At 43.0% G+C, this 16,798-nt stretch overlaps 2 protein-coding genes across 12 annotated transcripts in view; one reads left to right on the plus strand and one right to left on the minus strand.

Annotated features, from left to right (window-relative positions):
* Positions 1–5,673: 5,673 nt before the first annotated feature.
* On the minus strand, positions 5,674–10,451 carry LOC115144444 (serine/arginine-rich splicing factor 2-like). Of its 5 annotated transcripts, none has more exons than XR_003865817.2 (3): positions 9,932–10,451; positions 7,332–8,413; positions 5,674–6,931 (listed from the first exon to the last, which is right to left on the minus strand). XR_003865817.2 is itself a non-coding variant. In XM_029685498.2 (3 exons), exons 1-2 carry the CDS (start codon positions 10,291–10,293, stop codon positions 8,140–8,142), a joined length of 636 nt encoding a protein of 211 aa, XP_029541358.1. In that variant the 5' UTR covers positions 10,294–10,451; the 3' UTR covers positions 5,674–6,931; positions 8,107–8,139. The 5 variants fall into 5 exon arrangements, 2 of the variants coding, with proteins under 2 accessions (XP_029541358.1, XP_029541357.1); XR_003865816.2 differs by having other exon boundaries at positions 7,242–8,413; XR_003865815.2 differs by having other exon boundaries at positions 5,674–6,240; positions 6,835–8,413.
* Positions 10,452–10,522: 71 nt separating this feature from the next.
* Positions 10,523–16,798, plus strand: part of LOC115144443 (E3 ubiquitin ligase RNF157-like) — a 34,111-nt gene continuing 27,835 nt past the window's right edge. For all 7 annotated transcript variants that reach the window (XM_029685490.2, XM_065002659.1, XM_029685491.2 and 4 more), the window contains exons 1-2: positions 10,523–11,628; positions 15,308–15,426. In XM_029685490.2, the coding sequence (XP_029541350.1) occupies positions 11,541–11,628; positions 15,308–15,426 (207 nt within the window). In that variant the 5' untranslated portion in view covers positions 10,523–11,540. The remainder of the gene's footprint in view (positions 11,629–15,307; positions 15,427–16,798) is intronic.

Below are 16,798 nucleotides of genomic sequence, written 5' to 3' on the forward strand. Positions count from 1 at the left end.
GGTTCTCCTTCAGCAGCTGGAAGATGGCTGCCAGCTGCTCCCGTTGCACCCTGGGAAAAACACAAAGGTTTACAAATCGGAGTGTCCACTCTGCTGCCCTCACCTGGCCAAGGAAAAAGATAAAACACATTGGAACAGGCTGGTTTATAAACATCAAGTCTAGTCTACATTCATGCACAGATGGTTAACGACAACTGGTTCATGAAAAAAAGTGCAGAACCTAGGTCAGCAAAGCTAGATGATGGTGCAGCCTAGACAGAAAAAGCTATACGGACACTACTTACCTGTAACCTGACATTTAATTTCAGAATTAGTTCAATTTGGTTACGTTTTAGATTTTGGTTATTTGTTTTTCAGGTCAGCAGTATATTTATGGTCTCTCCCAGCCCAACTCAGCCAAGCGCAGCATGGAGAAACACAAAACAGTGAATATGGTGTGAGTAAAATGGCCACTGAAATCACATGTTCATACTTTACCATGCTTTTATTACAACGCCTGTCCGTCCGTCCGTCGTCTGTCTGTCTGTCTGTCTGTCTGTCTGTCTGTCTGTCTGTCTGTCTGTCTGTCTGTCTGTCTGTCTGTCTGTCCGATCGGCTTACAGAGAGGTAAAGTCAGTGGTGAACTCTACCCTGCAGAAATAGAGATCAGGATACAGATGTTACAGACAGACACCAGGCCTGGGTTTCTGCTGGAGTAAAATTAAGCTGCCCTCCAACACTGATCCAAGGTCTGATTTGTGTTTCTCCCTCAACTCGTTGGGGGGTTTCCTCCTCTTTCTTTCTTTCACCTTGTTTTCGGAGCCTTGGTCAGTCCTAAGTCCCCAGTGGTGCCGTGGATAGAAGTAGCTGCTAAGCAAAATCACCTCACAGAGACAACACTCACTGACACACTCACTGACACTTGGAGAAAGGGATAGGGGTTGTAAGGTAGCAGAGGACACTGGACAGGAGAGGGTTATAGTGAGTTGGAAAGACTATTTACAATGGCCGTGTCTGAAATCTGTCTTGTCTACTACATCCGAAATCTACATACTGTGTACTAATCATACTACATAGTACTTAGAACATACTTTTTTAGTAAAAATGTATGCAGTAAGCAACAAAGATGAACATTCTAAGCTCATTCATACTGAGAAGGCGTCATGTAATGCAAAATGGTGCGTGTTCCACGCCGCATTCACTATCTGGATAATTAGCTGTTGTCAAACGCATGTGGGTCTCAAAAGACTATCGTCTTCCTCAACAGTGTGCTGCAAATTCTACGAGATGAAAAGCTGAAATTAGTATGACATCCTGGCCTTTACTACATTTTCTAAATCTCACAACCTATAAAACATATTTTGGCATACCCAAAAAGACTACTATTTAGAACACAAGTATGGGTATTTGGACATGGCCAGTTACTGCTGGTAAGCAGTGGCACTTAAATAAGGGGAAAGGAGAGGAGACTAGGAGAGGAAGCCACGTCAGAGTATTGAGATGCTGCCCAGTCCAGTACAGACCTCTGCTCCTCATCCAGCTCCTCATCTTCTCCATCTGGCTGGTCCGCTGCATCCTGGGGGTGTATTTCATGGACGCACATTCTGCGTCCACTTCTTCCATATCTGCTAAGAGAAAAGACCACCTCTCAGGGAACTGTAGGTGACCAAAGTATCTTCCTGGAATGTCCACCGGCGCTGAGGCGGGGTTTGAGTTCCAGCACTGTTGGCTTGACTGTCAGAGATGAAGAGAGAGAGGAAGAGAGAGATGGAAGGAGAAAGTGAGGTTGAGAAACATTGGACTCAGGGCCGGCTCCAGGCACAAGCAGCATAAGTGGCCTCTAAGGACCCCCGACCTTATGGCTTGGTTTTTGCACCGTGTCAACCATGGGACCTTATATAGACAGTTGTGTGCATTTCCAAATCATGTCCAATCAATGGAATTTACCACAAGTGGACTCCAATCAAGTTGTAGAAACATCTCAAGGATGATCAATGGAAACAGGATGCATCTGAGCTCAATTTCGAGTCTCATAGCAAAGGGTCTGAATACTTATGCAAATAATGTATCTATTTTTTGTTGTTGTTGCTAAAATAAATAAAAAAATAACAGTTTTTGCTTTGTTATTATTATTTTTTTGTGTAGATCGAGGAGGAAAACATTTTTTAAATCCAATTTAGAATAAGGCTGTAACGTAACAAAATGTGGGAAAAGTGAAGGGTCTGAATTCTTTCTGAAGGCGCTGTATGTTGTGCTGCTGCAGTGATTTCATGCCAGTCAAAGCTTATGTAAATCAATTATATAGCTCATGTTTTTGACTTCTCCCTTTATCTGCTAGGTGCTGATCTAGCACTTGACTGTCTGTCTGACCAAGTCTCCTCTACTCCTCACTATGTATCTTCTCCCCCCATTGCTTTACCTCTTTATCCCACTCTCTCTCAGAAGGCTACTGACCTGACACCCGACACTCCCCTTGTGTCACCTTGACACTCCCAAAGGCATAGGTCTGCTCCCTTTCTCTTTCCCCCCCTCCAAGGTGCTGACTGACACCTTAGTGTTTCTTCTCAGTATCTACGGTGATGGTTTAGTCAGCCACAGTGGACTGGACTGCCACCCAACGTGCACTTCAGAAAATCATGCTGCAAGTAGCTTGTAGGTTCCAAGCAGCATGGGCATGGCTAATTCAATTAGAGGCACGGCTCTTGTAGCCTATCTGTGTGACCGTGCTTCTACACCTGCATTGCTTGCTGTTTGGGGTTTTAGGCTGGGTTTCTGTACAGCACTTCGTGACATCAGCTGATGAAGAAGGGCTTTAGAAATACATTTGTAAATGAGTTGGATGTGCAGAAACGGTGTATTCTGATACATCAATAATGTTATAATTAAACAAAATAGGATAGGATACTCATACAGAACATTATATTACCATAATGCCAGATTTCACCATTTCCTCGTGCGCGGCAGCGTGGATCCCCTCCTTCCAAACTGTCCTTCTGTCCGCTGCCACCGGATCCGTTATCTTCCCCACGAATCGGCATTCACTGTCCTCCTCCGGTTTGTCCGCAGAGGTTAGCCCTGCTACTGTCCCCTGTTTCTCCGTAAGATTTACCGACGGTCCTTATTTAACTAATCCAGTTTTCATCTCATCGCTCCCTCCTCCCCTGAGTGATCTGCTTTGGATGCTGCAAAGCCAGAGGACGAGTCAGCAGCAGAGTGTCGTTGTTACTGAACAATGAGGTCACCAGAGTAGTGGCAAGAAACGTGAAGAGAATAGGCAATACAAAACTAAATTCCATTGTTGCAGACAGAAAGTGTGTAGAATATTCGAGTCAGAAAAAGATGATCTGCTTATCATATTGTCTTCTATTTTTGTCTGTAGGCTCTACCGCTTAGCCTATACCGGAGAAATACCGTTAAATGAGCCTATCCCCGGTATTCTCACTCATGTGGTAGTCAGTCTCAGTTTGCCTCCCCGCGTCCGGATGGCTTTGTTGCTGTAATATTACCGATAACTGTGTCCACTAGTGTAGCTCGGAGAATGTATGGTGCTTTCAAGTCAACTGGTAACTCGTACAAAACGTGGTCAAATCAAGACGTCAGTGATCTTCTTTGGATGACTATTCAAAACGATTTTACCCAGTCCCGAGTTTCCAGTTGTTGTGGACGCAATGAAGACGGGATGCATCCGAATTCCCAGTTTTTTTGAAGGCGACAAAGGTCTTAGGTAAGAAAAGGTGCTTTGACCACGGTGACACGCATGGAAAGGAAACGTAATGTCCGTAATCGATGCAGTGCACAGGTCTATGGTCCGTTACAGTGAACGGCCAAAAGCGGTGAGGAGCGCACTTCTCAAACGGTCAGTGCCATCCGGGGTCCTTGGGACGTCCCTACACTAAACCCTCACCTTTAAACGTTTTAAATGTCCACTTCAAAGGTTAAGGGACTTCCCAATGATCCCGGATAGCACTGACCCTTCTCAAATCTAACAATCTTCACAGCACAACCATGTCGTCAACAAGTATTGGAGTGGCACACACCCAATGACAAGAGTGTGCAAAGCTGTCAAGGCAACGGGTGGCTACTTTGAAGAATCTCAAATATAAAATATTTTAATTTGTTTATCAATACCCCATAATGCATGATCCCATGTGTTATTTCATAGTTTAAGTTTTCAATAGTATTCTACAATGCAGAAAATAGTTTTAAAAAATAAAGAAAATCCCTTGGATGAGTAGGTGTATCCAAACTTTTGACTGGTACTGTACATCTCTTTTCCATTAAATATGTGTTCAAATGTTTAAACTAGTTTTCATTAGGAAGGCATATATTTAAATGTAATTTTACTCTACAAGTCGGTCCAACGCTCTAACCACTAGGCTACCTGCCGCAGATGAAGTATTATCAAAAGCAATCTCTTTTTTAACGTGAAAACACAGAATCCTACTCATTACTCCACATGCCTATCTATGGTGCTTTCAAGACAACTGGGGAAAAAACTAGGTTAACGTCAATCTTCAGGTCACAAAGTTGGAGCTCAAGAAAGATTCCACAGTTCCCAGTTGTCATGAACGCACTGAAGTCAGAGATTCTCTAAGTTCCCAGTTGTTTTGAACGTGGCAATAAGTGGTTAGCTGATGTTAAATACCTATCCAGGCGTATAAGATCCGGCAGTCGTCAGCAATGCCTGGGCAGAGGAACGCACCCATGACGTGGTTAGCTGTTACATAAAACACCCAAGGAGGTGCATGTTTTGTCTTTTGCCCTAACACCACAGTTGAGATCTGTTAACGCCTGGGCAGCGGAACACGCCCAATGCTTTAGTAAGCTTGACCCTAGCAGCACCAAAACACAGGGACCGGAGTATTGGGTGACCATTACATTGCAAGCTTCTCACTTACACCTTGCCCTTTCAGCATGGCATACTTTTGACTGAGAAAATGGCCTATGGGTATAGAGCAGAGGTATTCAAATTTTACCAAGGTCCGGAACCTGCTAATTTTCTGTTCTACATAATTCATTGCACCCACCTAGTGTGCCACGGTGAAAGCACTGGATTATAAAGGAATGGCACTAATTGAGATCCAAATCGGTTTGAGTCAAGGGCTATGCAGTGGTTCTCAAACCTCTTCATAAACCCAAGACGTTTCAGTTATGTTGTAGCCCTGAATTAGCTTACCTGGCTCACCTAGTCAAGAGCTTGATAATGAGTTGACAAGTAAAATCATGTGTGCTAGCGCTGGAATAGCTAAAATACATAGAACGGGTGGAGGTCGCACAGGAAAGGTTTGAGAACCACTTGTATAGAGTTAGCACTGTGTCAAGAACTGGCTTGTGCAGTAGTGGGTCTCACATTGTCTTTTGGGTACATAGACCTGTAGACCTATAGACTTTGCGTTTAATGGAAGATGAGCAGAGAGCTGAAGCCCATATTAAAGCAGACACACATACTTGGTAAATATGGCCATCAGCTTCATTCAAGGTGTAGCAATACAATCATTGACTAAATAATATTACAAACATGTTTTTTTCATTTTCAGAAGTGTAGAATTGATAAAATTGTAGTATGCTGTAACAACTCATGAGGAACCTAGTTTGAAAATCACTTAATGGGTATTGGCTATCGGTGTGAAGGAGCCATTACCGACGGGCCTAAGGACTGTTAGGGCAGATCCTGTAACAAAATAGTGAATCAAATGAACCACAAATGTTTATTAGCATTCACCTAAAGCAGTTACAAGAAATCTTGCGAGGGTACACAAAATCCACAGATTCATTTGTTAAGCTAGTGGAATGCCCTTCACCAAACCCTCCCCTATCGAGCCTTTTCCATCAACAATGTACAACCAGCTCACAACAGAGGGACTAAACCACAGTTGGAGGGGGGTTTGGGATAGGCTGGTGGAACAAGCTTGATCGAACAAACGTTAAACGCAGCGATCAGGCTGGTTCCACCAGGCTAGGGTTGGGAGAGAGAGAGAATGGGAAAAAGGAGTGTATTTGTACATCAGGAATGGGAAGAGACCATATGAGAACAACACAGGGGGAGAGATGGCGTGATCAGATCTACCACCACAGACTCTTACAAACCAGAACAAGGCAAACGGCAGCAGTAGCACCAAGACGAGCGCCGGGCGACAACTGCACCAGGCACTCACAGGGTACCGCAACACCCCCGCCAGCCACTGCACTGCCACCTCACCATCAGCACTGCATCGCACCTTAACAGCTAACCAGCAATACTCAACTGCTACACAACTGCGCCTAATGCACAAAAGATAACAAGAGAGGAGGGTTAGAATTCACAGGAAAGCAAACTTAGAACAGAGAAACGGCAAGAAAAAAAATTGATCTAGTAGACATACGTTAGGCAAAAAAACTAAAACAAACACTGCTAGGCAGGTTAACCAATTACATAACACGTGACATTTGATACAATATTGGCTTATTATTGTTCCCTCTCAATTCCCTCTACATGTTACTGCTTTTGCTTAGAAAATAATGGAAAATATTTAGGGGCTATTCACTCTCCCTTTGCTAAAATCAACTCTGCAAAATAACAAAACAAAAACAAAACACTTAACTCAAAAACCAGAATCTGTCTGTAGAGAATAAAAGACTACTAAATACAGAGAAAAGCTGTAGCTACTTCACCATAAAATGTTTTATTAACAAGACCAAATCAAAATTCAACAAACCAGCACTAACAATAAGAGAAAATCCAGTAGTCACCTCACAAAACCTTTAAACGTGTCCTCTACTCTAGTCATGGTAGTTACATCGCCTTGGTAATTATATAGTAGAGTCTTTCTGGGCAACTGAAACCAAATAAATCATTTTAGACCAAGTCACAATAACCTTTTGGTCAGTATTCTGTGGGGCATAGAGGGGTGTCCACTGGCAGACTTATGATCTGGTTGGCGTCCGCAGAGAAGAAGTCTCCATCGTATCTCACCTGGAAAGAAAAGAAAAGCTGTGTTGGTGGCGGTCAAATGATGAACAGTTTGATTGTCTAGTTGTGTCAATCTAAAGTCAAATGTACAGATCCGATCATTCCACCGAGGACTTGTCGGTTTGTTTTTTAAATGGCGATTTAACATGTCAATTGTCCATGTTACTGGTATAGAACTGACCCTTTCCCTTGTGGGCAGGAAGTTCTTAACGGCGTCAGTCGTCTTCACACTCCAAGGGCCCCAACCCAAAGCTACCTCTCAATATCACAATTGTTTGCTTATTTTTACTCAGGCATTTATTGGACAACAAACCTTGGGGTCCTCCCTCCTTCACCAGTGAGACCACAGACACAGCGGTACAGCCAGCAGAATTCTGTCTGTGGTCCTGTGAAAGTTCCGTACCTCACCACCACCTCACACCTCACCAACTGACAGCACGGACCACGCGTCGCCATTGACGACCTGCTCCATAGCAACCGCCATCGCACCCACCAACTCAGCAACAGGCAGGTCACATGGGCGGGTCGCGTCACACCACACTAACTGCTCTCACACTGCCATCTCTGCCACACCCCCACCTCTCTGTTTGACAAGAGGACCGCAGCTTGGAGGAGAGAATTCCACATTTAGGTAAACGAATGTTTGATTTTAGCACCCCGCCATAAATATAGCATCTCAAAAATAATAGGCCCATTTTATAAATATTGTAAACCATTTTTGCCTACTTTACTTCTGACCTTCCATGTAGATAAAATCCTAATGTTGGCTGATGTGTCAGTTTGGTTGGATGTAAAACATTGGTAGACACCCACACACTTGAATAAAAGCATTCAAGTGTACAGATATCCTGATTTATTTCCTGACTTGACCTTTGTACCCTGCAACTGCATGTTACTTGATGTGTGGACTACTTTCTGAACTGGTTCTAAAACCTAGTTTACAATCGTAGTTTCCCCTGCAACAACCCAGGGTCAGGATTCTGCAGTCTTGACTGGTACGCTGTAACGCTGGTGACTAAACAAGACTAAAGAGTCACACTCAATATCAGACTGTCATGGCTGCAGAACACTGTCCAACTGCATTTGAATTTAAACCTACCCTGTAGTCTCTCCTACACAAACCAAACTATCCTGACACATATGTGATGGTCACACCCCTTCTCCCCTTCCTTGTGTACCGTTTTAATGGCTCCGGGTTGGAGCTGTTGTTACTAAGAGTCGGTTCCGTTGTCCTCGGCGGACTTGGGCCTGCTCTTGGACCGCGACCTGGATTTGGAGCCTCTGTTGGAAGCCGGGCTGCGGGAGCGGGACCTGGAAGCACCACGGGACCTCGATCGAGATGGGGACTTGCTCTTGCGGGGGGTGCGGGACTTGGAACGGGATCTAGAGTCGGAACGAGACCGGGAGCGGCTGTAGTCACGGCCACGGGAGCGGCTCCTGCTCCGGGAACGACTGCGTCTGCGCCGACGAGGGCTGGCCGAACGACTGAGGGGGAAGAGGAGAAACATGGAGAAATCTTTACCCAGAGAAATGAACAGCAACGCGGGTTAAACAAGTCCCTGTCCTTTTGCTAGACTAATTGGAGATTTGCAACTCACAAACGCAACTGAAAACATGGTACCTAGCTCTCTACAAAAAGTAAACAAACTACTTTGCCAGACAAAAACCAATGCAAATGCTTAACTTGCCTGGCGAAGTAGTTTACTTTTTGCAGAGAGCTAGGTACCATGTTTTCAGTTGTGTATCTCCAATTAGCTTAGGTTTAAAGTAGCAGTCCAGCGAAAAAAATTGCAATTCCAAAAACTCCTACCCAAATAACGTGGACTCATCCTATATAGTTTTATTTGCGGCCAACTCATTAAAAAAAATCTAAAACCCCACCTCAAATTTTTTATCTCGTTTGAGATGGCAATTTCCCCAGAGGATGATGTCATCCTGAGGATTAGTTTACCAATCAGCGGTCTACTTGCATTAATATTTTTAACAGCGGTATATGCCCACATTATTCGGTTGGGGTACACCCACACCACTTCAACACAGGAAAGTTACTTTAACATACCGTCCAACTTCAGTTAAAAAGCAGTTCTCAGCTGTTAGCAGCCAATAGCCAGGTAACGGCACAACGGCACACCATGCTTCTACACCTGTATTTGCTTGCTGTTTGTGGTTTTAGGAAGGGCTTTATAAATACATTTGATTTGACATTTCAGCAACAACAACAAAAAAAACAGGTCGAAATGTATTGTTTACGAGGTTTAATGCTTAATGAAATAATTTGGTAATGACTCAAATTGCAATCATCCTATTTTAATTGCCAGTGAGAAACTGCTAGCCATTGGCTTCTAACAGCAGAGAACTGGTAGCTAAATAACAAGCACCAACAGGGCCGATCGCCCTCTAGCGGCGAAAGTAAGAACAGACGAAATTGCAGTCAGGATTTTTTTTATTACATTTTGGAGACTACCGTTACGTAACTCAAAATAAACTTAGCACAGTATGTAAATGATACGTGCAGGAGATTACAAAATGTATAAAAATGCTGGAAGTGAATGCTGTAATTAAACAATTAACTATGCAAAAGAGAAAAACCCGTGTGCATTAAGGAAATAGACACCTGGCGCAAATAAATGCCATCTCTAATAACAGTTGTGTTCAGTGATTTAAGCAAATAAACGCATGGGCCACTAATTTAAGTTTTACGGACCTTTAATTACCATTATTTTTTAAGGAAAATTACTTCACATTTCTATGAAATATTTGGAAACACGACTAAGTTTAAGTATATTCTCTGAAAATATCTTATTATAATGATTCATGAAGATGTTATTCACTAGGGTTAATATTTTAATAAGATAATTCAATCAGAAACATTTGTAATTTTGGGTATAGAATTGTCAACAAAAGATGATGCTTTGACTGAACTTGGCCAGTTACGTCATCGTTGCTGTAGTTTTCAACAATTGCTAGTTACGATGTTTTATTCAAACTGAACCAAAAACGTACCTCCTGCTCCTGCGACCATAGCCTCCGTGCCTCCTTGGAGGTCCACCGCCGCCTCGGCGCCCGAAGTGAGAGTCTGGTGGACGGCCATAGCGCGCCATCTGGACTCGCAGTTCCCGCCCGTCAAGCAAGGCCCCGTCCATGGCGTCCATCGCGTCTTCAGCGTCGCGGTTATCGTGGAACCGCACGAAAGCGAACCCGCGGCTCTCCTTGGTGTACCGATCGCGGGGGATGTACACGTCTCCCACCCGGCCGTACTTCTCGAAAACTCGTCGTAGTGTCTCAGGAGAAGTTCGGTAGGTGAGATTGTCCACTTTGAGCGAGGTCATACCCTCGACATCGGGCGGCGGCCTTCCGTAGCTCATCTTTGCTCCTCAATGTGAAACAGCCAGACGATTACAAATCGAAAACAGACTATTCAGGACTTGTTTTCCGATTAAAATAGTTATTTTTGGTCAAATTCGATGTTGTTTTGCCGATTTCCAGGCCTACCTCACACACGTTCTCTCAACTCCTTGCACGTGAAATGGCGGCGCCAGAGCTTCCTTGTTCTGTGTGGGCGGGTTCAGAACTCCTCCCGGTGCCCTACAGTGCCCCATAGAGGACTGGAGTAGTACAACAGTTAACGCTCTCTGATCATGTCAAGGTGGAAATAGCAACATTGTTCAAGTGTATTTTACGCCTGCTACATTAGGTTATACAAAAGCATACCGTTTGCACATTATAGGCTGCAACGCTGTAGCTATCTAGCCTACGTGGTATGTTATCAGTTTCTCATATTATTTTATCACTGTTCAGTTCAGATACAAGCCTATACTTGCCAAATTGCCTATCAATAATGATGCGTGTAGCCTAAATTGATTGTCTATTTCTGTCCAAATTTCAAAGACACATTTAATTTGATATATATATAATTACGCAGCTCTGCATGTCGTTGTAACAGTCACTATACATTGCATTATTAAGCCATCATCTGCTGCAGCATTGCAGTGATTCGTTCCCACATTTGGGGAAGGTCACGTTATAGCGAACCGGGAGCTGCCTGCCTGCTGATATTGTACTGCGCAAAACCCATAGTCCGGATTTGTGCCTGACGTCATGGGTAGCCACCATTAGATTCGTTCTTTGACAATTGGAGCACGGAGAGTCCAAGCAAAGATAGCCATCAGCATCCCCGCACGGCCTTACAAACGGGAGAGAACAAACAGAAAAGATGTCGAGTGGACCGTTATACGGCGCTACATAGGGAGATACCTCGTTTTCCTCCTCAAAGCGGCCCCCGAAAAGCGCTGCAGTGGAGAGGAGAATGCGTCGCTAAGTGAAAGGATACAAAGCTTTGCTGTTAAAGGGACGCAGTTGTTGCTTTTCTGCCTCTAAACAAACAGTGACAGTCCCACGGGGCTTTGGATAAAGCAATAACAACAACTAATCCCCAGAACGAGCACAACAACTAGGCTACGGCTGCTAACGGCAGGGAACCAAGGACATAAACCAAGAATAACAATGGAAACGGCAGCAGGAACTGGTTTAAGTTAAAGACAATAGAGTTTTTTGAGAATAGCGAATGTTTTCTTGGTATGTACGTTAATTTGAGATTTTATATTCTGTGGAAATGGGAGCTTTGACCAGCAGACAAAATGCAGGAGTGGAAGAGGTCGATGTACCGTCCAACTCGGTGTACCGCTATCCACCGAAATCTGGTAAGTGGTGCCTGTGCCTCATTGGCAACAGCACACTCATGAATAGGAGCGAACCTAGCCTGGAAACGCCACATTGAATTCCATGTCAGGCATAAATGAGTTTATCAGGATAGTTTCCTGTCATTAGCTGTTACAAGCCAGAATGTTGAATATAATTATATTTGAAAGGCCCTTTGCAGTCAAAAACATGATTTCCCCGTGTTTTATATATATTTCCATAATGAGGTAGGAATAATACTGTGAAATTGTGAACATGATGATATACCTTTTTTTGTGTAAGAGCTGTTTGAAGATACCGCCTGAAATTTCAACCTTTTTTGGTGGGATGGAGTTTTGGCCTTCCATGCTTATAATCACCATGTGTTAAATGCACTAATAGACCAATAAGAAAGAGAGTTCCAAACCTCTCTGCCAATAATATCTCATTTTCAGTTTCCCCCTCTCAGACCACTCCCCAAATACTTGCTTGAGAAATTGCTCTTGCTAAGAAGCTATTTTTGTTTGTTTTTGACCATTTTAGTTGAGACCAATCACAGTAAGTTACTTAATTGTTACCCAGACAATATTTGATATTAAAGTGTCCACTTACATTTTTCAAATGACCGATTTTAAAATCAGTTTATTTATGGCCCTGTAAATCGAACCCTGCCCTTATGCTAGGTATAAGATACAACATGAGTGGTAACGGATGTGTGTGTGGAGGAGGGTTGATATCCAAGGACACAGAGACAGCCAGTGTAACCAGACTCCCTGTCTGCCATTCTACTGCATCTCTGGCTGCAGGTCCTTAGATTATGTAGAGGAATATGTCTGGCTGCAGGTCCTTAGATTATGTAGAGGAATATGTCTGGCTGCAGGTCCTTAGATTATGTAGAGGAGTATGTCTGGCTGCATGTCCTTAGATTATGTAGAGGAGTATGTCTGGCTGCAGGTCCTTAGATTATGTAGAGGAGTATGTCTGGCTGCAGGTCCTTAGATTATGTAGAGGAGTATGTCTGGTTGCAGGTCCTTAGATTATGTAGAGGAATATGTCTGGCTGCAGGTCCTTAGATTATGTAGAGGAGTATGTATGGCTGCAGGTCCTTAGATTATGTAGAGGAGTATGTCTGGCTGCAGGTCCTTAGATTATGTAGAGGAGTATGTCTGGCTGCAGGTCCTTAGATTATGTAGAGGAGTATGTCTGGCTACAGGTCCTTAGATTATGTAGAGGAGTATGTCTGGCTGCAGGTCCTTAGATTATGTAGAGGAGTATGTCTGGCCGCAGGTCCTTAGATTATGTAGAGGAGTATGTCTGGCTGCATGTCCTTAGATTATGTAGAGGAATATGTCTGGCTGCAGGTCCTTAGATTATGTAGAGGAGTATGTCTGGCTGCATGTCCTTAGATTATGTAGAGGAGTATGTCTGGCTGCATGTCCTTAGATTATGTAGAGGAGTATGTCTGGCTGCAGGTCCTTAGATTATGTAGAGGAGTATGTCTGGCTGCATGTCCTTAGATTATGTAGAGGAGTATGTCTGGCTGCAGGTCCTTAGATTATGTAGAGGAGTATGTCTGGCTGCAGGTCCTTAGATTATGTAGAGGAGTATGTCTGGCTGCAGGTCCTTAGATTATGTAGAGGAGTATGTCTGGCTGCATGTCCTTAGATTATGTAGAGGAGTATGTCTGGCTGCAGGTCCTTAGATTATGTAGAGGAGTATGTCTGGCTGCAGGTCCTTAGATTATGTAGAGGAGTATGTCTGGCTGCAGGTCCTTAGATTATGTAGAGGAGTATGTCTGGCTGCAGGTCCTTAGATTATGTAGAGGAGTATGTCTGGCTACAGGTCCTTAGATTATGTAGAGGAGTATGTCTGGCTGCAGGTCCTTAGATTATGTAGAGGAGTATGTCTGGCTGCATGTCCTTAGATTATGTAGAGGAGTATGTCTGGCTGCAGGTCCTTAGATTATGTAGAGGAGTATGTCTGGCTGCAGGTCCTTAGATTATGTAGAGGAGTATGTCTGGCTACAGGTCCTTAGATTATGTAGAGGAGTATGTCTGGCTGCAGGTCCTTAGATTATGTAGAGGAGTATGTCTGGCTGCAGGTCCTTAGATTATGTCTCCCTTTGTCTCTGGTTATGTCCAAAAATGGCACCCTCCTTAACGGTGCTACTTCTGACCAGGGCCCATCGTTCACTATGGGTATAGGGTACCATTCCAGACTCAAACCCTGTTTCTGCAAAGGGAAGGATCACTGCCGCTACCTCGCTCTCCAACCAAGGTGCATAAATTTAAGGGCAAACTGAAGAAGAGAGGCTATTCAGCAACACTTGGAGGACAATGAAATTAAGTAAATAAACATCTTTATTGCTAATACCCATCCTCCCAAATGATCTGCATTCAGTTTGGATTCTCATAGGCATACTTTCACCCAGCAGTGCAAATTTGGTTTTAGAAGTGGGGGGGACATCATTTTTATAATATTTTTTTAAATCCAGCTGGATAAACACTCCAAAACAGTTTACCCAACCGCTTGGAGGCATCAACATGGTCCTAAAGCACACCGTTGCCTCGTTTTGTATCACATTACAATGATAAAACTTTCACTCGTTCCCAGTGAAAGTTGCGCCCCTGCGTTCACTTATCCAGTCATGACAGATCAGTCATTGCAGTTAAGAAGAGAGAATTTCTTTTTTTTTAGAAGAAGAAAGTGGTATAAGACTGTTAGTATGTTGAGCTAAAGGGTATGAATTAGCCTAGGGAGCTAACACAAGCCTTAAGGTGTGAGGCAAGGTGGCTCATCACTTGAGCGTTGTTCACTGAACCACTTCCATCACCGTTGTTGAGTAGCTATGGCCTGGGATCTCTACTTGGATTGCTCAGCCTCAGCTTCGTGTGTGTGTCTGTGCAGAAATACACACAGTGGGCATTCAAGGGCAGTTGATAGGCTTTACAATCCCTACAGCTGATTATAATTTGAATGGTATCTGGCTGTCTGCGTTTCTATGACCCATACATTCTAATTATTTCTCCACCAGGCAGTGTCATAAAAACTGTGTTTTGTTCCTGATCAGAATCATCTATTTATTTAAATCTTACCTTTATTTAACTAGGCAAGTCGGTTAAGAACAAATTTTTATTTTCAATGATGGTCTAGGAACAGGTTAACTGCCTGTTCCGGGGCAGAATGACAGACTTGTACCTTGTCAGCTCGGGGGTTTGAACTTGCAACTTTTCAATTACTAGTCCAACACTCTAACCACTAGGCTACCCTGCCGCCCCAATTTCTGAGTTGAAAAACACAAAGTGCTTTTACAAGCACTGCTTGTGGGGTGGAAACAGCCGGAACAGCTACGTTGATTCAGACCAGCCAACCCTACCTAGTCTGCTGTTTACCAGACATTACTTTACTGTGTAACCACAGATCTAGGATCAGTTACATTACCACAAACCGTAATTTAGCAAATAGGGGGATAAAGACATTTCTGATATAAAATCAGTGCTTAGAGGCAATGTCTACTGTACCTATTCCCTATCTGTTTCTCCCCCTATTGGCTAAGATTAGAACCAGGGTTGGAACACCTTGTCCTAGCTCGGTGAGCTCCTTTAACTGTCCTCTGTTCAAGTAAAAGGGGAGAAACCTATTTGGGCTGTAGTGTCTGTATTGGGATCAGGTTTGCTCACTCCCTCTTCTTGTTCCCCACAGGAAGCTACTTTGCCAACCACTTCATCATGGGCGGGGAGAAGTTTGACTCCACCCACCCCGAGGGATACCTGTTCGGAGAGAACACTGACCTCAACTTCCTGGGAATCAGACCAGTGGCGGTACTGATTCTCACACTAAGCTACACTACACTACACTAAACCTGGGTTCAAATATGATTTACTATTTAAGGTATTTAAATTACTTTCAAAGATATTTGGAAGTAAGTATTCAAATATTTTTTATTTTAAAAGGCAAATTGTTGAATATTGGAATGTATTTAGAAATACACTTGGCAAGCATTTGAAAATACTCACATACACAACATCTTTCTCTCTCTCTCTCTGTCTGTGTCTTGCTCTCTCTACATTTTAGTCATTTAGTAGAAGCTTTTATCCAGAGTGACTTACAGTAAGTAGTGAGTGCATACATTTTTGTATTGGTCTCCCGTGAGAATCAAACCCACAACCCTGGCATTGCATGCACCATGCTGTACCAACTGAGCTACACAGGATATCTCTGTGTCTCTCTCTTTCTCTGTCTCTGTGTCAATTCCGTTATATAAGTCATCCTGCCCTCTCTAAGCAGATGGCAATGTAGAGCCACATCTCTCTTCCCCACTCACTACATCTCTCTCCCGGAGTTGTTAACTGTGATCTGCAGCACAGGTCTAGTGTATTTCAGATGAAATTGACCCCTACTCTGGATTTGTACAGCTGTGTGTGTGTGTGCGTGCGACTGGAAGTACACAAGCCTGTGATGTTGGGGATTTAGACAGCAGCTTACTGCAGTAATTATGGTTGGAAAAGGAGAGTATATTACTGGAAACTTTTAAAGTTTACCAGTAAACTACCAGAATTCAATCTATCTTTCAAGGATTTGAAGTAATCTCACAAGACATGTAGTGGCCCTTTTGGGTATTTTAGATAATCACAGGTGTCTGCAATTATCTCTGGCCCTCTGTGTGACCTTTATCACGTGTCAATTATATCACACCATTAAATAAGATGATTTAAAAATAAACAAATAGTATGACAAAGTTTTAAAGCATTATCTTAAATATAAACCACAAAGTTAATGAATATCATTGGTGTTTAATATGAGCATTTCAGCATAATATCCTTTTTTAGGCACTTTTATTTATTTGACTAGAACAATATGTATTTGTTGTCAATGTTTTGTGGTCAAACTGGTGGCAGTTGTGAAGAAAATTCAATAATTGGAAGAGTTGAAGAGTTCATTGAAAATAATGCCGTTGTTGATTGGTTGTTTTTGTTCATTAATTAGGCTATTTTCTCTTGAACCATATGGTCTATCTACTAGAAAGTCATGGAAAATATTGACATACAGTTGAAGTCTAAAGTTTACATACACCTTAGCCAAATGCATTTAAACTCAGTTTTTCACAGTTCCTGACATTTAATCCTAGTAAAAATTCCCTGTCAGTTAGGATCACCACTTTATTTTAAGAATGTGAAATGTCAGAATAATAGT

Source organism: Oncorhynchus nerka, linkage group LG16, assembly GCF_034236695.1.
Source record: "Oncorhynchus nerka isolate Pitt River linkage group LG16, Oner_Uvic_2.0, whole genome shotgun sequence".
Taxonomy (NCBI): Eukaryota; Metazoa; Chordata; class Actinopteri; order Salmoniformes; family Salmonidae; genus Oncorhynchus; species Oncorhynchus nerka.

Excerpts from the sequence above, each read along its gene's own strand:
- LOC115144444 (XM_029685498.2), bottom strand. The coding sequence starts at position 10,293 with ATGAGCTACGGAAGGCCGCCGCCCGATGTCGAGGGTATGACCTCGCTC. Across the intron at positions 8,414-9,931 it reads TATGGTCGCAGGAGCAGGAG|TCGTTCGGCCAGCCCTCGTC; the intron begins GTACGTTTTTGG and ends CTTCCCCCTCAG.